Below are 20,791 nucleotides of genomic sequence, written 5' to 3'. Positions count from 1 at the left end.
ATTATACAACTTTAAGAACAAAATTTACATTTCTCAGAGATGTTTCTTAATCTTATTTATTGATTTAATGTAAAAAAAAAAAAAAGAGTCTAATATTTAACAAAGGAAAAAAGTCTAAGCTCAAACCTAAGTCTGAATACCATCTGTATCATGACTTTGCTTATGAATTGCTCTTTACCACCAATATGTATAAAACTAGATCAAGTCATATCCAGAGAAATGTTTTTAATTAACATTTCTCATAATAAAAACATTTTGTAAAAATCAAAGGTAAAACATTGTCAATTCCAAATTGTATCAAAAGTATTGTGAGGGAGTTAATATTTATACATGGCAAGTTACAGAGGATGTAGAGATGCATTTGTGTGTCAGGTGAAAGGTTTTGTATGAGGCATATTGGATTTTTGAAGTTTGTGTGACCTCGATAACAGAAATGAAAAGAAAGAGAGAGAGAGTGAAAGAGTACATTCATTCACTAATAACAATGTCACATTTACACTTGATTAGATTATAAGAAACTCAAAATCAGGTATGTTTAATTTTTGATAATTGTTGAGGATTTCCTTTATTCTGCACATTTCCTTTATTTTATAAATGCTCATCCATAATCCAGATAATTCATGTGCATCAGGAAACTATACATGGTTCTTGCTGTGGGATCCGTGCAGTTCTCTGGCTGCTGTGATATGGACATGCAGATGTACATGGTAGGACAGGGTCTAGAGGGGCTTGGGCCACCGAAGCAGAATAAGGTGGAGGCGGGTCGTAGGCTTCGGCTTCATCAAAACCCTGCCTATTAGAATAGAATGCACCTGCAAACAAGCCAAAACATTTAGAAAAGCAAACAATCAGCAATAAATCTTCCATTGCTTTATACAAGTTCCTACATTATTGGTTTCTTTTCAGACGTATCTATTGAAACAGTAGCTTGTTCAGCTGCTAACCATGTTTGCTTGTCTTTAAAAATAAGCAGGCATTACCAAACCTGAGAGACCTGTATAAGGTTTGTAAGCCATTCCACACTGTTTATTACCTGGGGGTGAAGGAGAAGGGTATGAGTAGCCAGGAGTAGGTGGTCCGGTGGAGTAGATGCCATTGGCTGAAGGAGGAGGGGGTGGGTAGGCGTATGCACCATTACCCATGTATAGACCGGTCAAAGACTGGGTCCTGAAGGCTAGGAAAAGAAATAAAAATTTAAATTTTTGTATCTGTAAAGGTAAACCGAATGTGTGAAATTCCTAGAACTGGCACTACTGGGATCCATGTCACATGTTTTCACTATACCAGAAGAAAGGACTAGAGAAGTGCATAAATAAACATAGAAATAGGAAACAGTGGAATAGTGTGTGTGTGTGTGTGTGTGTGTGTGTGTGTGTGTGTGTGTGTGTGTGTGTGTGTGTATATATACAATTTGATTAGATTTTACCCTGTGAAGCCAATTGCCTCATGGCCCGTCCGAACTCAATAGCTCCACCAGAGACAAAGATGAGTTTGAAGGTTGCAGAACCTTCCCAACCACCTAGAAAGCAAAATACGAGAATTTTGGTACCTTCCTGAAAAATGAATTTAGAGTTCTAAATTAAACTCTAAATTACTCAACCGAAAGAAGACTGTGAGACTTTTCTTTATGCTAGATTAGAAACATACTGATGATGTTGTTACCTCCTGGTTCAGCACTGACAGTACCCTTGATGTAGTTGGCTCCAAACACAGGTTGTTTGACCACACAGCCATTCATCAGGTAGAACGGCATCATGAATGACCGCAAAGCCTCTTTTTCCTTTGTCACAAAGATCACCTGACAAAAAAACCATATGCTCTTAAAATTTTAATAAAATACTTCAAACAGCAAAGAACAGGTTTGAGCATTTTTACAGTATTCAATTTAATATGCAGTGATGAGAAAATTCCTCAAAAGTGAACACACCCCTTACATTTTATTATATGTTTTCAAGGGACAATGCAATAGAAATAAAACGTGTATATATTTTAGAGTAGTCAATGTACAGCTTGTATAGCAGCATAGATTTACTGTCCTCTAAAAATAACTTAACATACAGCCATTATTGTTTACATACATTCTCTACAACAAAAGTGAGTACATCTTAAGTGAACATGTCAAAACTGTGTCCAAAGTGTCAATATTTTGTGTGAGCATCATTGTTATCTATCACTGCCTTAATTTTCCTGGGCATTGAATTCACCAGAGCTGCATGAGGTTGCTGGAATCCTCTTCCACTCCCCCATAAGGACATCACCGAGCTGCTGGATGTTAAACTTGGCACTTCTTCACCTTCTGCCTAAGAATGCCCCACAGGTGCTCAATAGGGTTCAGGTCTGGAGTCATACTGGCCACTCCATCACCTTAACCTTTAGCTTCCTCAGTAAGGCAGTTGTCATCTTGGAGGTGTGTTTGGGGTCATTATTATGTTGGAAAACTGCTGTTTAGCCCAGTTTCTAAAGCAAAGGCATCATGTTGTACTTCAGAATTTCACAGTACATGTTGAAATCCACGTTTCCCTCGATGAACTGTAGCTCCGCAGTACCAGCAGCACTCATGCAGCCCCAGACCATGATGCAACCAACACCACCACCACCTTGCCTAACTGTAGGCAAGGCACAATTTTCTTGGTTCTCCACACCAGGGTATCATCACACATGCTGGACACCATCTGAGCCTAACAAGTTTATCTTAGTTTCATCAGACCACAGGACATGTGTAATTTATGCTTTTGGACAGGTTGTCTTCAGCAAACTGCAGGCTTTTTTGTGAGCCAACTTCAAAAGAGGCTTCCTTCGGGGATGACGGCGATGCAAACCGATTTGGTGATATTAACTGATGTGCTGTTCCAGTATAAACCCAGGCTATCTCTTATATATACAGTACACAAGGGTGTGCTATAGTTCAAGTACTGCAGCCAAAATAAATATTTGATTCTGGCAGAGTTGATCAGCTCTAAGTCATCTTTATGTCATTGACCCCCTTCCCACCCTTTTCCTTATACCTACTCTGTATCTTGTGAGAAAGGTACTCCCAAAGCTTCTCTTTCTAAATGGGCCTGGCAGGAGATTTGCATTGCTGAATTTCAGCTGTACATTCTTATTGGACATCAAGATTCTAAAGAGATGAGAAATTAGGACAAATATGTTTTACCTAATGGTCATAAAAAAATACATGGATAATTCCACACTATGCATGCACTTGTTGATATCCCATCTAAACACCAGCTGCCAGATGTTCAGTGTATCACAGAGACTAATTAAACACTTGTGATGGTTATGTAATGGTGTAATATATGTGGTGTTTTAAAGTTTATGTTGGGTTGTAGGTGTGGGGTGAAGGTACAACATTAAAAGTTACAACCCACAATTTTAAATGACTTCATCACCTCAGTACTACAGTGACCTTGTCCATGGTGCTTAAAAGGGCTTAAGAGGCTTTAAGGTTCGTGTGACCTGGAGAATAAAAGTCTCAGCAGCTCCGTATGGACGCCCGTTTTAATAAACGGAATAAAAAATAAAAGGTTTATTGCGACTTTTATAAATCCGCAAATGCGGGAAAATTGTGAGATATATTTTTTTCGCAATAACGTTTTTTTTTGTGCAATATTTAGTGATGGAATCGGGCTTCCATATCTACGGCTATATTATACGTTACACACAATTTATTTAGTTAGGTGGATCTATATTTTTCCATAAAAACCTCTCACTGTAGTTGATAATGACTCTCCCTGCCTCCGAGTGATTCTGGTTTAAAGCCATTGGGTTCTCCGCCGTATACCCACGAACGGCTTTGATGCCAATCCTGCTGGCACACTCATAAATACAGACAAGCAGTAATATGCTCCCGCACTTCCGGATTACGTAACATAACGCCAACAGTGCGTTGTCATGGCGACCTCAGGGAAAAAAAAAAAGTGGATGTTTGCTAATATTATTTTATAATTACATATCACTCAATTATATATTTTATACTCAATTTCCTCTCTCTCTCTCTCTCTCTCTCTCTCTCTCTCTCTAATTTTAATGAATAAAAAAGCAAGAATATCACTTTTCTAATCAATTAAAATAATACCATTTATTGTGAGGTAGTATTAGCATAACACCCCCCCAAATACATTATTAAAATTATTACATTACTTCATATTACACATTTTTTGTTTTTAAAATATGCATACTTTTGCATGGATTAAATTGCTGAGAATGTTTGTTCAGAGAGCCTGTATGCCCAGACATTTAGATCGGTATTGTAATCATTTGTATTTGTTTAAATTTTAAATTATTTTACCAATAAATAATTTCTACATTTTATTCAATTATTATCGCCTCTATTCATTTAATTCTGTTAATATAAACTATAACGCGTTATACTACATAAGGTAAAAGTTTCCGGTTTTACTTGCTTTACTTTACTGACTTTACTCTTACACGCTTAAATGTGAACGCAAAAACATTTAAAACGTGCTATGTAAATTTTTTATTTGATATCATTTTATTATATTTAACACCCCCCCTCCATTTCCGCTCGAAAAAGGTCTCTTCCGTTTTTTTCCGGCGTGTACCTGATGAAACGCCAGCCATTTTGGCTCTAATCAGGGGTTTCGTATATAACAAAAACCAATAACCTTAGAGCCGGAATGGTAGCCAATGAACACCAGTTTACCTTATATATATATAAACCAACGTGCGCAGTTCCCCTCTCTCCCAGCGTGTGTTGTAACCGGTTTGGATAGCAGCATGGCTTCATCTGCGAAAAGAAGGGCTATTGGAAGCGGGGGAAATCCTGAAGACAGTGACAGTTCGGATGAGGGATTAGAAGATTCCGGACAGGAGAGTGAAAATTCAGAAGAAGAAATAAACGAGGTTAACCGCCACCCACGTGGACCTGACTAGCTAGTTCACGTTAGCCATTGCTAATAATAGTGATCAGTGTTTGTTGTTATTCAGATGGTACACATTGTGGTCAATATTTGTGAAAATGTTTTCTGTAGGAAGTCGTGGTGGATTTTGAGGCACACACGATATCAGACAACGATGTCAGTGGCATCAAGAAACTGCTTCAACAGGTACATTTGAGACCTTAAAACACGTGTGTATATATATATATATATATATATATATATATATATATATATATATATATATATATATAATATAATATAATATAAAATAAATTGTTGTCTGATGGTGTGTGTGATATTTCTCCAGCTCTTCCTGAAGGCCCATGTGAACACCTCTGAGCTCACTGACGTCATCATCCAGCAAAATCACATCGGCAGCGTCATCAGGGTGCGACGTCAACTTTTTTTTTCGTTCATGTTTTCAAAAGAAGACCAGATTTTTATTATTTTAAAATCTATCTGCTTAAGGTCTACAACTACAGCAAACATAACGAAATGCATAGTTGCACATTAAAATGCGAACAGAATGAACGGATGGTTTCTGAAAATAGTTAAAGCACATTCACGTTTTGTTTCTAACTTTGCTGTAAATAAATTGATACTTAAATCTGTTTACGTATTAATTTTCATTTGCTGTGTGTGTGTTTGCAGCAAGCCGAGGTGCCTGATGACAGTGACAATGAGGACCTGGATGAAGTGTTTGGGTTTATCAGTATTATAAATCTCACTGACAGAAAGGTTTGAAGCATTTGAAGTACATCATACATATATACATAAATAATACAATGTGGTATTAAAGTTTTCGAGCCTAATGTTGCTGATTGGTGCTTTTCTGCCTATGTTCATTCATGACCACATCTAGAACAGGGTTTTAAGGACAGTTAGAACAAATAGCAAATGTGAAAATCTGTGTAAAACTGGGCAAATCTGCCACAGAGAGATTTGACATGAAATACGGCCATGCTACGTGTCGTTCGAGGTGTTTTGAGTGGCACACGCTCTTTAAGAGCAGACGAACATCACTGGAAGACGGTGAGAGATCAGGAAGAGCTTCAACAAACTGAACCCCCCCAAAAATGTTGAAACCATTAAGCAACTTGTGCATGATGATCGTCTGAGCACAATCCACATGATCTCACTTCCGCACCCATCCCACTCACCAGATTTGTCTCCTGCGGACTTCGTCCTCTTCCTGAAGTTGAAGATCCAGATCAAAGATCAAATTTTGACACCATTGCGGAGATTCATTGCGAATTGCAGAAGGTGCTTAAAAAAAAAAGACTCCCAGGACATATTGTAGAAGTGGTAGGAAAGCTGAAAGAGCTGTTTTGTGTGCAAGAGGACTTTTTGAAGTTTTTTGAACCTTAAACACGTGTGTAAATGTATATAAATACAGTACTTTCTTGTAAACAGAGCTCGTCTCAAAACTTTGACACCATTGCAAACATTGCACAATATGAATATACTATTCAAATAATCTATTGTAGATTGTAGCAAGTGATTGTTTATTTATATATATATTGAAAGTTCAGAAAAATACATGTAGCATATTTCTTATTGATGTGTGTGTTAAACAGGGTATGGAGTGTGTGGAGCAGATCAAGGAACTGGTTTTGGGACAGTGTGAGAAAGTGTGCTCAGCAGCTGTACAGGAGCAGTTTCACCAGGTCCTGGAGGACACATCTCAGAGCGTTGGGCTGCTGCTCAGCGAGCGATTTATCAACGTCCCTCCGCAGATCGCTCTACCGCTCTACACGCAACTGCTGTGAGTATCAGACTGTTCATGCGGCCAGTTTTACACACCGCTGCTTTTCTTCAGGAATTTTGAGAATGATACAGTTAGGTAATATTACGGATCTTAAAACACTTTTGAAAATTGCATATGGCAGCTTTAAGATGATTGAGAATGGGGAACCGATTCCTAAAAGCCTGTTAATGGAGTGTTTTAGGGGAAAGAACAAACAATAAAAATTTGAAATCATATTAAAGAGTATTTAAGTTGTGATTAGATTGAAATGGCTTTCTTTTTTCTTTTCTTTTTTACAATGTGGTTGGTTTGTTTCACTTTTGAAGCATTTGCAGTTAAACTTGATGTCTAATTTAAGGGTTCATCATTCAGAATCCACACTGGTTTAAAATGGTGATAAATGGACAGAAGGTAGATTTCAGAGCTGCTGCATGTTCGTGAAACTGCCTCTTGTAGGTTCTGCGATCTGTGCCATGTTTTTGAATATGTAAGGGTTATTAATGTATCCTATCTGTTTGGACAGTGAGGAAATGTCTGAAGCACAAAGGACCAATAAACCCAGTGGGAAATGTCACTACTGTCTGTTGATCAGCAAGACATGCCAGGAAGCCAAGAAGAGCATCCCAGCACGAGTGCCTGCAAAAGAACTGCCCATGTTCGTCAACGCAGAGGAGGAATTCTTTTACGAGGTGCAGGGGAAAATAATGCATCATTTAAACAACATTTCTGTCTCGTCCTTTAATTGACATCTTGTCCTATGTGTAGATCTAACGGCATGTTTTTCTGTTTAACAGCAAGCTGTAGTGAAGTTTCACTACTCCGTCCAGGAGGAAGCCGATTCGTGTCACTCAGGACGATGGTCATTCGATGATGTACCTATGAAACCTTTCCGGACAGTGTGTCTGGTCCCCATGGAGAGAATGCCAGCAATAATGGACAAGCTGAAGGACTACCTCACCATCTGAACGCTTCCTTTAACGTGTCCTAATTTTTCCTCTCCCCTCAATACATACATCTTCAGGACTACAGTGTGGACGCAGCCAGAGTGGACACTTAACGGGTGATCCGAGTGTTGAGAGATTATCCATCGGGAAATTTTTCTAAGTTCTTCTGAAAGTCTTCAATTAAACACGTTTTACCAAGATTACGGAGTTAATTAACTATCTGACATGACATGATTTGTCCGTTTCGTCAAAGCTGCCGTTGGACTTTTGCTAAAACTAAAGCACAAACCTGCTGAGGAGTCTGTTAGAGAAGATTAGATATCACACAGTGAAGTGTACAGACAACAAAAAGCAGAAATGGGTAGATGGATAGCTGGAAATATTTAGAAATACAGAGATAGACAGACACAAAAAAGAAAAGATACCTAGTCAGATAAACAGACAAATATACATGTTGTCTAGCCGACCAAGGACTCCAGAAGAATGGTGGATCAATAAGCGGTAGTATGCTGTAATGTAATAATTTAACAAATTACATTAATTTGGCAAAATAGCAATTTACAGTACCTTAATGGAGTGTACGATGTATATCGTCTACAATAATCTCGCAAGTGGTGTTTTACAATGTGCGATTTGACATTATCGATATCACAAACCCAAAGAGAGAAGAGTGCATGCATACATTACGTGACGTCTAGTAGGTTAGACTCATGCACAATTCACTGCATGATCCAGTCTATTAATGTATTCAGAATGATACAAAATTTCAACATTTATACAATTTCATATAATGGTCCCCTGGTGGTCTAGTGGTCTAAGATGCAGCGCTCTCACCGCTGCGACCCGGGTTCGATTCCCGGTCAGGGAACCATCCCCAGCCACTCTCAGTGCCGGTCCCAAGCCCGGATAAATTGGGGAGGGTTGCGTTAGGAAGGGCATCCAGCGTAAAAATATGTGCCAAATCAAACATGCGGAGGATCCGCTGTGGCGACCCCTAACGGGAGAAGCCGAAAGAAACTTGATACAATTTCATATAATGAATCACACGAAACATGACTTTTTTTCCCCCTAAAAAAAATTAGCGTGATTATAGATATTGATTTTATACAACAGTTCAATAAACAATGAAAAAACCTTTCAGACAACGTCACAGCATTGGTTTGCGTCTGTAAACATGATGGTGATTCGTTCCAGAATGAATCCTGTTTAAATGATTCGGTTCAATCAAAACGACTCGTTTAACAGTGACTTGCTGCCACCTACTGGCGGTTTTAATTTCACATTTAAAGTATTTATTTTTTATTTTTTTATCAGTATTCAACGTTTTATGTTTAAAATATCAAAACTTAATTTCTACATTCAGATGTCCCTCTGTGCTGCAATAAACTGTGTAAATACACCTAAATGCCACTTCAGATACAACTACTGTTTTCTCTGTATTGCAAAGATGAATTTAATTGATAATTTGCTTGGTAAATGCAAAAATGTCATTATTCTAACTGACTGATTAAATGTAAGAATTTGACTCTAAAGATGCCCATAGGTAAAAATATATTTAACATTATTAGAAAAGATTAATCTAAGTCACTGCTGTGAACTGACCACAACATATATGGAGCATATCAAAGATTTTTTATTCGTCAGCTGTCCATGGGAGTCCTATCGTCTAATAATCGTTAGCAATTAAAAAAACATCCCTACCGGACGTGTGGCGTTTCAGTGTCTGCTGACACTGATAACTGAAAACTCTTGTCACCCGCTGGTGAGAGTAAGGCATCTCACAAGGCAGGAGATGCATACACCCTGGCAGCCTCCTAATGTATCGTATGAAAATTAAAATGCTGTGTGAAAATTTTTATATACAGTGGAACCCGGTTATCTCGCCCTCGGTTAACTCGACAACCCTATTATGCGATGAACGGGAGGCGAAAGTAGAAGCGCGGCGCTGAACAGCACACGGGAGAACGTGGGATGACCAGCAAAAGCATAGAATGAACACTGGCAGGATCGGGGGGAATCCGGGATGCGCTTTGGGAAGAAAAGCGCAGCCGTTGAGAGAGTGCCGGTGGGAAGACACGTACCGGGATACGCATGCGCGATAACAACAACAACCGCCGTGAACCAACATATACCAACAATAACGGACGGTGAGAGTGTGGAAGTTTAAATAGGAGCTGGTGATGATGCTAAACGAGCACCATATGTGCGCGATTGAACCCGGGAGCTTCAGAGAAAGCGGCCGAAAATACATACAGTACATGTTTATCTGTCAGGAATCCACCTGCCACGCCCCCTTTGGCATGGCAGGTGGATTCCTGACAAACATGTACTGTATGTATTTTTATAACATGCCTTCATCAAACAAATCGCGGCAACGCTGTTGTGTAAAAAAAACCCTTCAAAAACACGTGCATGCACATTCTCACTTATTAACGCACATCATGTACATAAAGAAATTTCAAGCACGTTAATATATTGCCGCCATTTTGATTTTCGTTTATCTCGATCATCGGTTACCTCGATGCTTTTTGGCGACCCCCTACGACATCGACATAACCGGGTTCCACTGTATATATAGTTTATTTTTTGTACCACTACTGTAAGATCACAAAACGTAAGATGAACTATTGTCACCCAGGGACTGTATATGGATACATAACACAGATGGATTTAGATTAATGCCATTTGGCAGATGTTCTTATCCAATGCGATTCACAATGATCTCAGTGATACAGCTAAACAATTGAGAGTTAGGGGCCATGCTCAAGGGCCCAGCTGTGGCAGTTTGGCAGTGCTAAAACTATGACTGTCTGATCAGAAGTCCAATTTTTTTTCGACTTAGCTACCACTTCCCTTTAAAAGATAATTGGACAGAGGGAGATAGACTGATGGATGCACAAGCTAAACAGATTGAGAAAGACAGAAAAACAGATACACATGAACAGATTGTTAGCAGGATGGAGAGATGGCTGGCTGATTGGATGGATGGAAAGGAAAAGAACTAAAGACAGACAAAGACACAGGGAGATACAAATATAGAGAATACACAGAAATAGACATGAAAATACATTTGCGACTTACCAGTTACACTGTGGATAATTGGCCTGAAATCATTTAAAATTAACAACAAAAATCACAGTAGTCAGGAGCTTTTTTAATCTTACCTATAGATGTGAATTTTTTTTTTTATTTACATTACATCTGTACAAGTTTGTGAGGCCTATCATTAGAAGATCTTTTAGCATTTTGCATCTTATTTTTATCCTGAGAAAGACAACGGTCTCAAACTACAGCATTCACATTACTGTATCACACATCTGTCATAAGACTGGGACTCCTGTGCTTTTGGTGTGTCTGTAGTAACAGGATGAATTTCAGCCACCTCAGTATCCAAAATATGCTCCAAGAGCTCCTTACACTCACTAGAGGGCAGGTTGTAGAAGAAATACTGTGGTGCCATTTGGATGAACCTACAAAAACAGACAAACGAGACCCAGTCACTGCTATAAACCATGCCTTTTGTTTGCTTAGAGACCTAATACAAGTATAGGCACTATGAAGATTTATATTCAAGGTTTTTTTATTGTCAATGTCACCATATGTGCAGACATACAGAGAAATCAAATGACCATTTCTCTTCTCTCTTATCAAGTGTATACATTGTCAATGCATTATAAAAAGGGCAGTTAGTAACAGTGGTGTACTTGTAATAAATATATAAACCGAGTGAATATATAGCTTAAACATCTGGATGACTATACATCTGAGTAAATTAAAACAGTAAATTTGATAATATACAATTTTACGTCCAAATATATGTCAACACACTGGGATCTGAGAATAAAGGCATTTGTAAAAGACATTTTCATATCTTTATATTTTTACATCTGGGAAAAAATTGGATTCTTGCACGTATGCCAAACTTGATGTTTGGGTGTCTTTGAATGAATGAAATTTGATTTTCTCTCTTTCAGGTGAGTTCAGTGACTAATTCAAGCTCAATCATAACTCCTGATATTTTAAGCATTTCAGTGCATTCACTAAAGCTTAGTGTGTAGTCAAAAAACCCTTTGCAAATACAGACATACAAGCATATTAATAAAAAATAAAACAGAATAATGAGTATTACGTATTTTGGTGGATCATCTTGTATAGCCGACCCATAAATCTGAATAAATATTTAACAGAATTCAATTAATTCGATGAAATGATGCAAGTCTCTAAAAAGACCCTCTAGAACAGTGGTCCCCAAACCTTTTTGCATTATAAACCCGTTTTATGCAAGACAAGGTGTCCGTATGCTGCCATGTGTAAAAACGTGCCTATAAACCTACAGTATATATAAATTTTTCGGTACGTGTACCAAATACAAACCTTTTTATGTGCGGAACACAGTTGCAATCTGTGTTCCCTCAGGAATGTATTAAGTGGCGGACCGCAAGTTTGTTTAGTTGCCAGGGGTATAAAAAAGAAATTTAAGTTGGCACAGCATCCTTGTTGCTACTCACTCTGTACTGGAAATAAGATTTGTTTTGTAATTTCCAGATGTGTGCATCATGGTGGGTTTTGGGACTTGATTTGAGAATTGGCGCATCAGTAAAACAAATGTTTTGTAATTAAAAATAAACTTTTTATATCTGAGTAAATTAAGGACTTAAATATAAATGTGTTTTGCATTGAAGGTTTTAATTTTGCCTCTTGTATATGTATTTATATTACACATATATTATCATATTATTTAATTATATGTTTAATTGCATATATAATGGTAATGGAACTCACCATACTGCAGAATTTATCGAAGCACGGAAATGAATTACGACTAAAACAATTATTTTTTTTAATAAAACATCCTGCAGATTGGGTCAATAAAATGGAAATACAAAATATATATATATATATATATATATATATATATATATATATATATATATATATATTTATTCTTTTTGTGCAGCCTGGTACTGGCCCATGACCTGGTGATTAGGGACCCCTGCTCTAGGAAAAGGAAAAGAATCCCTAAGTGCTTACGCTTTGGGTGAGATTTGTGTGACTGTTTGGATGCAGTTGCTGTTGGAGAGTGTGAACTCGTGAAACAGCACCCACTCAGGCAGGCCGAGTTTGTGCGCTTTGGCCCCATAAGCTGAAAGATGGTGAAGATGTGCTACGTGCTTATTGCTCAGCATAAAATAGTTTCCAGAGCCGTCCACATCACGAGCAACCTGCAATACAGGGAATTCAGTGCACCCATAATGTGACAGTCCAATTCCTCATTGAATCTTTAGAGCAGTTAGAGCTATTAGATTTCATATAGTCATATTTCATTTGAATATTTAATACTATGTTATATCTGGGTTTAAAAACTGTCATGGTGTAAATATATTTGTTCTAGTTTCACTAGATAAACAAATATACCTGCATGAAGAACCCAGCCAGTAGAGCTCGCTTGACATTAAGTGTGTTTGTTTTGGTGCCGAAGGCTGACTCGGAGATCGGGAGCTCCAGCCTCTTCAGTATGTCAGTCAGCTCGGCCCTTATGCTGTCTGCAGTCTGGAGAGCTGCACAGCACAAGAAGTAATCCTGACACCACTTGCCCTGTGTAAAATCTGGCACAACGAAACATAGGTACTTTTATTCATGAATATGATATTGTGAATCACATTAGTTTCTCTCTCAATAGATGTTTTCCAAATGCTGAATTATATCTAAGTATATAATTGCTCTTCACATGTACATTACAGCACAGTAAAACTCTCTGTTCGGGTCTGGACACAGGGTCAGCCATGATACAACCCCCTGGAGCACAGAGGGTTAAGGGCCTTGCTCAAAGGCCCAAAAGGGGCAGCTGGGCAATGTTGGGGATGAAACCCCAACCTTCCAATTTGAGAATATAGATAAATTATATCTAAAGCTGAAATACACTGACCAGGCATAACAAAGGCATTATAACATTATGACCGCTGAATGAATAACACTGATTATCTCTTAATCGTGGCACCTTTTAGTGGGTGGGATATATTAGGCAGCAAGTGAACATTCTGTCCTCAAAGTTAACGTGATAGAGGGTCAGGACAGCTTTTGGGAATAAAAGGGGGGCCCATACAGTATTAGGCAGGTGGTCATTGTGTTATGCCTGATTGGTGTCCATAAAGTTATGCCTGGTCAGTATATAAACATTACACCAGTTCCAAACATGACAGAACCATTTATTTTGTGTGTGTGTAAAAATCTGTAAATAACTCAAGAAATAGTTCCTCACACTCACACACACCCATGAGCACAGTTCAATGTACACAATCCCACCTACCAGATCGCACACAGCTCCAAAACTCTACATTAACAATAACCTGAGTTCAGGTTCATTACTGATGTGGCAATCCTGAAACTATAACTAATAGCGATGTTACTTACAGCATCACCATTACCCCATCCTTGTTCAGCATGTAATTGAAAGGACTGATCAATCAACCTTTGCAGAATCTATTGCTTTAAGCATGAAAAGGTAGATTTGGTCACATGCAAGTTGACTTACATGGCTCTCTCTGGCTGCATTTATAAGTGTTATAGATGTTGATCAGGGTAAAGTGGTCTCCTTCTGGATGATACAACTTCATGTGACACAGCATCGCTTCTGTTTCCTTGCCAGCAGGGGGCTCTAGGAAGCAGCTTGGAGCTAGACGAAAGTAAGGACAATAGGATGCTTAAGTGGTCAGTATTGAAATAAAATGCATCCTGTGAAGCTGTCAGACTGAACTTGATCATACGCTGCCTAAAATCTTATTTGTTTAAATGGTTGTATTTAATAAAAATAAAAAGGAAATTAAGATCTATGATAAAATGACCTGGATTATCCCTAACGCTAAGCATCTCAGTTTACAACATACAAATATACATAAAGCTTTCAAATCTGCCTAAACCTGGACCAGTTCCCGTTGGCAATGCTTTTTTTAGGCTAATCCCAGTTAAGACACCAAAATCTTGCTGAGAAATGTAACTGGATGTAGTTGATAATTCCTGCTCATTACTAGAGATTTTATTTTGTGTACCTGATAACATGGCTGCAATAGTCAGCACCTCACTGGCACAATCAAACTCGCACGACGCTAACAATGCTTTAGACATCTGAGGGTCTAAGGGGAACTCAGACATTATGATCCCAATCTCAGAAAGGTTTCCATCGTCATCCAAAGCTGCAAGATAATCCAGCTCTTCTAAAGCTTGCATAAATCCTTCAGGATCTGCAGGGAATAGCAAGAGCGAAACATTCATTCATTGCATCAATGATTCACTGCTGTCGCTTTGCAGTGTTTGACAAAATAAAAAACAAAAAATAATAATGAGTTTTTTCAAACAAATGAAATTGCTGTTTCATGTTATTTGACATTTTACCAAGATTTCAAAGGTTTGATTCTTTTAAAAAAGTACAGCACCTTTGTTCTGTATCTGGCTTTGAAATATGACAGTCATAATCCTGTTTTCTGTGCTTGAACCCTCTCTTCCTTTTCATTGTGTGAGTGCCATTTGGGTCAGAGCTCACAGAATCTCTGGTGTTTCTCACACAGAACAAGCTTATGTTACAGGACAATGAACTGATTAGCACTGTCAAAACGGCTAACACGCATCGCTGATCACTGGCACCATGATGCTTCACTTGTGTGCCATTGTATAAGAACTTACAGCACTGTGATCTCACCTTCTCTAGCCAAATGCTTGCTTTTTTTGTTCTTTTTATTAGTGAAAAAGTGGCTAAACCTGCTTTCATATGTGAACGAGTGCAATATTATTAGAAATTCATGAACGCCATGTCTGACCCGGCCTGCTGATGAAGTCGCAGTGTCTGATTCCAGCTACCTCCATCCTCTTGAGGAAGAGCACAGCCGAGGTGATGTTTGCTTCTAGGATCTGAGCAGGAATTTCGGCACAGAGTTCTGTCTCCTCGGGGTAAAGGCGGAAACACTTCCCTATTCATGCATAAACAATTTTCTAGCAATTTTAATAGATACAAATACATGGTTCCTTGTACATTTGCAGGTAAAGTAGGATATTAAACAGTGAAACACCATTAAAAATTGAATTAGATGTCCTGATACTTATATTGTATTGGTTTTGTTTTTACTGCTGAGTGGTGTGTATATGTGTATGTGTTACTGGTATAGATATGAGTCTTAAGTAAAGCTTTGTGATTTTCCAGTTGGCCTTTCCTACCTGCTGATCCAGCCAGCTGTTTACGAATCTCTGCCCGACATCTACTGATGGGTCTGATCACCTCAGAGCTAGCTCTTAGCCGTGGGTTATATACCTGCAAACCACAGAAGTGAGATTATATGATGGAGTTGGACTTTATGTTGGATATCATTGACATGCAGATATACCGAATCACATTTTTTGGCTTTTAGCAATATTTAAAATATTAAAATTACACGCTATAATTGTGATTTAAGATGTTTTTTTTTAAGCCAGGATAAAACCTTTACTATGCTGTGTGCTAACTAAGAAAATCCAAATTAAAATTACAATTTAAATTGGTCTTCTCTGTTGAATTAAATGTAACCCAGCAAACAAGTGAGTCATCTGCAAACCTTCATCACTTACAAATCTCTTCTCAACTCCAGTGTCAATCACAAAACTGACAGTATCCACTGACCAAAACATGTCTTCGGATTTACTGCAGGACAAAAAGACCTTCCTGCCTCTCTGGGGGTGCTGTGTAATAGGTGGGCAGATTCCAGCATGGCCTGAGCACACTGCCACTGGCACCAGCTCTCCAAGATTACTGCTTAACCTGGATGCTTTTTTAGCCAGAAGACTACAGGCACAGCTGACCTCCTAAAACACAAAAACAATCTGATCAGTATCAATATAACTAATGTTCACTGTTTAATTAAATATAGATTATTCAGAGATTAACACCATGTGTATGACACTGAGTGCTGTAAAATGAAGCTACGTTTATCAAAACATTGAATTACTGACATTTCTGAAACGTTAAAACACAACTTTCCCCCTTAATGTGTATAAATCCGTCATTTTTGTCTATATAACATGTATTTATTTTATTATTTATTATCTAATTATCTATGATCTAATAGTTTGCATAAACCGGTATTTAAAATTGATGTGAGTAAGTAACAGCTGTTCTATATTATGACAAGATCTATATATAAGATATCTATTAGAATATTGGATTGAAGTGTATACTGTATGTGCAAAAACCTGCACTGTCAATTGCAATCAACTAAATTAGCTGAGATTCATGATAACACTAAACAGGACCTGCTCTGAGGCGAGGAACACAGCTACATCCCCGGGCTCTTTGGTCCTGTGCACCTCCAGGACAAGTCTCAGTGCTGCACTGAAGCTTTCTGTACTGCCTCGGCTGCTGTGGAGAACTTCAGCTGAGCACGGTGCGTCCACTTGCAGGTGAGCTGCACCGCTAAAGTGTGCAAGGAGCATGTGTGAGGCTGGCATGACGGACAGCAACACTACCCGAAGCTCTGACCGCTGCAGGAGCACCTCCCGAAGCAGGGCCATTAAAAGGTCAGTGCTCACGGTGCGCTCGTGGGCCTGATCGATCACAACCACACCGTAATGCTCCAGAAATGGGTCGGACATCAGCTCCCTCAGCAGCACATCATCGGTGCAGTACCTAAAGTGGACATGGGGATGTTAGTGATCTAACCTTAGGTTCATAGTAGTTTGTGAATAATGTGGTTAAACAGCCATCATATACAGTATCTCACAAAAGTAAGTACACCCCTCACATTTCAGCAATCATTTTAGTATAATTCTTAGCACATAGCATATATACCTTTATAGTGTGTTTCATTTTAAAACATAACTAATAGTACAAATAGTCAAACATGCAAATCTTCAATTAAATGTTCTTTTTATTCTTGTCATAATGTCAGAAGAAAATCAGATTTACCTGAGAATAGTGTCAGAGAAGCAGCAGTTCTCCAGTGGAATGCTGTAGCCTACCTCATGACCAATATTGACATCCATCTCATCAGATACGTGCAGGGCCAAATCAATAGCCTGCTGTCTCTGAATCTGACTACACACCACAACTCCATGCTGGTACTGCGCTGACAGACAGAACTCTGCACACCACTGTGGAACCTATACATCAAACACACACTTCTTCATTTACATATACCCCAGTTATGCACTTGGTCCCTTTTTTATTTTTATTTTATTTATTTATTTTATTTATTTTTTACAGGAAATTTGACTGAACAACATTTTTTATTCCCAACAATTGAGAGGTTTTATGATCGGATGGATTGTTTATGAGCTGATGTTATTTATCAGCATTGAATTCCAATCCGGGGCATGTGAAAGTGTTTTGGTAGCAGTGCAACATTATGTTTTTACTCATTCGCGGTTATCTGATACTATGGAATACTATGTGACATAAGCCTAAGAGTATGTAGCCATGCTAATGAACAAACAATATATTTCATGCCTTTAGATCAAAGAAAACTAAGCTCTGTGGAAAATGGTCAACAGGACGAACTACAGAATCTACCTATAATGCAAGTAACTTGATTAAAAGAAAAAACTCATGGCATTTAATCAGTATCCTTAACAGAAAGCATGAGGGCAGCCAACAGAGTAGTATCAGCAATCCTGTTCAATAAAAAAATTAATTGGAGTGCTAAGAATTGAGTGCAAACCAAAGTGTTTACATACATGGAGCATTTAAGAGAATGTGCTGAGAAACATTTGCAGGTGAGCTCACTTTAGTTGCTCAAGCACTGAGATATGAGTGCTCATATTTCTCATCAGTCCAGATACAATTCTTGCAATTATATTTTTGACTATGCTTGCTGACTCTACAGCCATTTATTGATTATTTTAAGGCCTGGCTGGATCCACAGATAAAGTATTTTTTTTAAGTATTTCATCCAATTCAAGTGCATCGTCAAATAGGCAAATATCTATAACAATTTAATAATAAATATATCACAGAATTCCTGGTTATGCTTTACAGCTTCTGTGGATCTCCAGACTATAGCTTGAGATGTAACACTCTGATTTGTACCACACACAGAAATAGCACAATACAATACCATGGTTCTAACCCAGGGGTCTATAATGTTCAGTCATTGTTTATATATTACTAGCAACCAGATCCGTATCAACTACTCAATAAAAACAAAAGGTTTCTATGGTAAAGAGGTAGAGTCACTGGTAGAGTCTCTGGTAATTCCAGCTGGAATGTGCTTAATCATGCAAAACAGATCTAAGTTGAGCTCAGGGTGACCCACATGTTCAGGTCAATCAGTGTTTTCGAAATAACAAATTGAAATGCAGTGCAAAGTTTCCTCCTTATATATTTAGAGGTTTGCTATCAGCTTGTTAACACTGCACACACAATTTACACACACCAGGCCCTCATCATGCTCAGTGATCAGTCAGTGATTTACTAACTAACATGGAGCAAATAAAACCAGCACCTTTGGAATAAAGAAAATTGCATGAAATGGAAATTTGACACAATGGTAGTCATAAACACAAATCCTTCAGTAGTGTAAACACATGGATTGTCACCCTAAGTCTGATTATAAATCCCATTTCCGAAAGGTCTCTTTCTACTATACAATTCATTCTTATTTAATGAGTCATCTCTAAATTATATTGATTTCAAATGTAGCATTGGCCATTTTAGATGAAAACTTGCTTTTGAACTAGTAACTATAGCACATCTACAAAGTCAATATTTAATAAAATGATCAGAATATATTTTATTTCGATTTAAAGATAAAATCAGATAATATTCTGACCTACCAATACTCACACGGTCCCATTCTAAATGTTTTGGTCAGTTTCCACATCTGTTCATGGACACACACTGGTCTAAACTGGAGATCTAAAGTCTGAAAATCATTGCCTGATCTTTACTAATCTTCAGTGATTTAGTTTTGGAAAACCTTTACCTACCGTCTTCTCACCATGGATGTAAAGACTGATTATTTGAGTGATCACAGCCTTTCTCCCAATCAAACCAGTCTGGCCATTCCACTCAGTTCAGTCATTAATAAGGCATTTCCACTGTCAGAAACATTATTTGTTTGTATTTTTTGTGCCTTATTGTGTGTGTGTGTGTGTGTGTGTGTGTGTGTGTGTGTGTGTGTAAATACCAGATCAGCAGTTCTAATACTCAAAACCAACAACAATAGTGGCATCCTGGAGATCACACTATTGTTTCTCCACCAAACACTTTGTAAATACCAGCAATTCAATACTGTAAATAAAACACTTTTAAAGGCCTTCATACCTGTGTACTCTTCCCACTTTTTGTTGTACCCGAGATAATGACGACCTGACTGGTTTCCAAAACATTTAGAAACTCCTGTTTTGATTCCCAGATTGGGAGCTGGTGTCTCTCCTTCAGAAGATTATAATACCGGGAGGAGAAGGGAAGGCCATCAAACTGGTTCAACTCCAGATCATCTCCAAAACCGAAATCCTCACCAACCTCTTCTAAACCCTTTAGAGAACTCGAGTCATCAATATCCACACTTTCTCCATCGGAAAAGCCGCTAGTGTTGTGCGCCATGGCGCAAATAAGTGCGTCTGGAAAAACTCACAGTGGCAAAATAGCTGCGTCTATATGAGTGCTCTAATATATAACTGGGTCAGCCATTCTTCTGCGGTGATCCAATCCCAGTGGTATTTTACACCTTAATGGTTTATACTCGGTGATTTACTGTTGTTTTTAGATTTTCGGATATTCTCAGGACTGAGTGCCCGGCTGCCCTCACCCACGTGTTCTATTATGTTGCGTTCTACAGGGGGTTAGTGAAAAGAGGAGGAACCACACTATGGGTCTGGTCATCATGTGATCGTTAATCCCTTCTACTGTCCTTGTTTCTTCAGTCGAGACGACCAGACATGCTTTTTGAGCATGCACACCTTTTTTTTGTCTGCGATCATAACACTGCTAAAATATTATAGTAAAATAAAGAAATTAATTAATTAATCAATTAATTAATAAAAAAAATGATTTCACTGGTTTACTGGACTATCAGGTAACTTTGGACAGATTAGTATTTAGCAAAATGTATTATATGTTCTGAAAAGTATACACTTTTGATGCAAAAGTTCTACATGATGCTGACACCCAAAGTCTCAGGAAGAGGGTCCTCAGACCTTACTTCTAAGAACCATTAGTTTACACAAATGGATTATATCAG

General features: G+C 38.2%; 3 protein-coding genes across 6 annotated transcripts; 1 reads left to right on the top strand and 2 right to left on the bottom strand.

The window, feature by feature from the left end:
- Nucleotides 1-210: 210 nt before the first annotated feature.
- LOC124389361 (WW domain-binding protein 2-like) lies at nucleotides 211-3,839 on the bottom strand. Of its 4 annotated transcripts, none has more exons than XM_046854732.1 (6): nucleotides 3,711-3,839; nucleotides 3,010-3,118; nucleotides 1,648-1,798; nucleotides 1,427-1,519; nucleotides 1,034-1,174; nucleotides 211-812 (listed from the first exon to the last, which is right to left on the bottom strand). In XM_046854732.1, exons 2-6 carry the CDS (start codon nucleotides 3,109-3,111, stop codon nucleotides 628-630), a joined length of 672 nt encoding a protein of 223 aa, XP_046710688.1. In that variant the 5' UTR covers nucleotides 3,112-3,118; nucleotides 3,711-3,839; the 3' UTR covers nucleotides 211-627. The 4 variants fall into 4 exon arrangements, with proteins under 4 accessions (XP_046710688.1, XP_046710686.1, XP_046710689.1 ...); XM_046854730.1 differs by having other exon boundaries at nucleotides 1,663-1,798; nucleotides 3,704-3,812; XM_046854733.1 differs by lacking the exon at nucleotides 3,711-3,839 and adding an exon at nucleotides 3,663-3,691.
- A 794-nt stretch (nucleotides 3,840-4,633) lies between these two features.
- LOC124389360 (BRCA2 and CDKN1A interacting protein) lies at nucleotides 4,634-7,792 on the top strand. The gene is made up of 7 exons (XM_046854729.1): nucleotides 4,634-4,863; nucleotides 4,992-5,066; nucleotides 5,209-5,289; nucleotides 5,553-5,639; nucleotides 6,479-6,666; nucleotides 7,172-7,337; nucleotides 7,443-7,792. Exons 1-7 carry the CDS (start codon nucleotides 4,648-4,650, stop codon nucleotides 7,611-7,613), a joined length of 984 nt encoding a protein of 327 aa, XP_046710685.1. The 5' UTR covers nucleotides 4,634-4,647; the 3' UTR covers nucleotides 7,614-7,792.
- Nucleotides 7,793-10,299: 2,507 nt separating this feature from the next.
- dhx32a (DEAH (Asp-Glu-Ala-His) box polypeptide 32a) lies at nucleotides 10,300-20,398 on the bottom strand. Its single transcript, XM_046853038.1, has 11 exons — nucleotides 19,873-20,398; nucleotides 17,518-17,711; nucleotides 16,866-17,238; nucleotides 16,185-16,418; nucleotides 15,798-15,891; nucleotides 15,404-15,553; nucleotides 14,639-14,830; nucleotides 14,125-14,265; nucleotides 13,008-13,198; nucleotides 12,624-12,814; nucleotides 10,300-11,062 (listed from the first exon to the last, which is right to left on the bottom strand). The coding sequence occupies exons 1-11, from the start codon at nucleotides 20,152-20,154 to the stop codon at nucleotides 10,894-10,896; spliced, it is 2,211 nt and encodes a 736-aa protein (XP_046708994.1). The 5' UTR covers nucleotides 20,155-20,398; the 3' UTR covers nucleotides 10,300-10,893.
- Nucleotides 20,399-20,791: the final 393 nt, after the last annotated feature.

This window comes from Silurus meridionalis, chromosome 7 (assembly GCF_014805685.1).
Source record: "Silurus meridionalis isolate SWU-2019-XX chromosome 7, ASM1480568v1, whole genome shotgun sequence".
NCBI classification, from domain to species: Eukaryota; Metazoa; Chordata; class Actinopteri; order Siluriformes; family Siluridae; genus Silurus; species Silurus meridionalis.
Note: the sequence above shows the minus strand (reverse complement) of the source record. Positions and strands in the feature narration are given on the sequence as shown.

What these genes read in the sequence shown, in the direction of transcription:
- LOC124389361 (XM_046854730.1), bottom strand. Translation starts at nt 3,762, where the DNA reads ATGGCTTTAAACCAGAATCACTCGGAGGCAGGGAGAGTCATTATCAAC. An exon ending in GAGGCAATTGGCTTCACAGG is followed by an intron (nt 1,175 to 1,426) that starts GTAAAATCTAAT and finishes TTCTTTTCCTAG; the next exon opens with CCTTCAGGACCCAGTCTTTG. An exon ending in CCCTTCTCCTTCACCCCCAG is followed by an intron (nt 813 to 1,033) that starts GTAATAAACAGT and finishes GCTTGTTTGCAG; the next exon opens with GTGCATTCTATTCTAATAGG.
- dhx32a (XM_046853038.1), bottom strand. Translation starts at nt 20,154, where the DNA reads ATGGCGCACAACACTAGCGGCTTTTCCGATGGAGAAAGTGTGGATATT. An exon ending in AAAGTGGGAAGAGTACACAG is followed by an intron (nt 17,712 to 19,872) that starts GTATGAAGGCCT and finishes TTTGATGTATAG; the next exon opens with GTTCCACAGTGGTGTGCAGA. An exon ending in TGTTCCTCGCCTCAGAGCAG is followed by an intron (nt 16,419 to 16,865) that starts GTCCTGTTTAGT and finishes TTTGTGTTTTAG; the next exon opens with GAGGTCAGCTGTGCCTGTAG.
- LOC124389360 (XM_046854729.1), top strand. Translation starts at nt 4,648, where the DNA reads ATGAACACCAGTTTACCTTATATATATATAAACCAACGTGCGCAGTTC. An exon ending in CAGAAGAAGAAATAAACGAG is followed by an intron (nt 4,864 to 4,991) that starts GTTAACCGCCAC and finishes TGTTTTCTGTAG; the next exon opens with GAAGTCGTGGTGGATTTTGA. An exon ending in ACATCGGCAGCGTCATCAGG is followed by an intron (nt 5,290 to 5,552) that starts GTGCGACGTCAA and finishes GTGTGTTTGCAG; the next exon opens with CAAGCCGAGGTGCCTGATGA.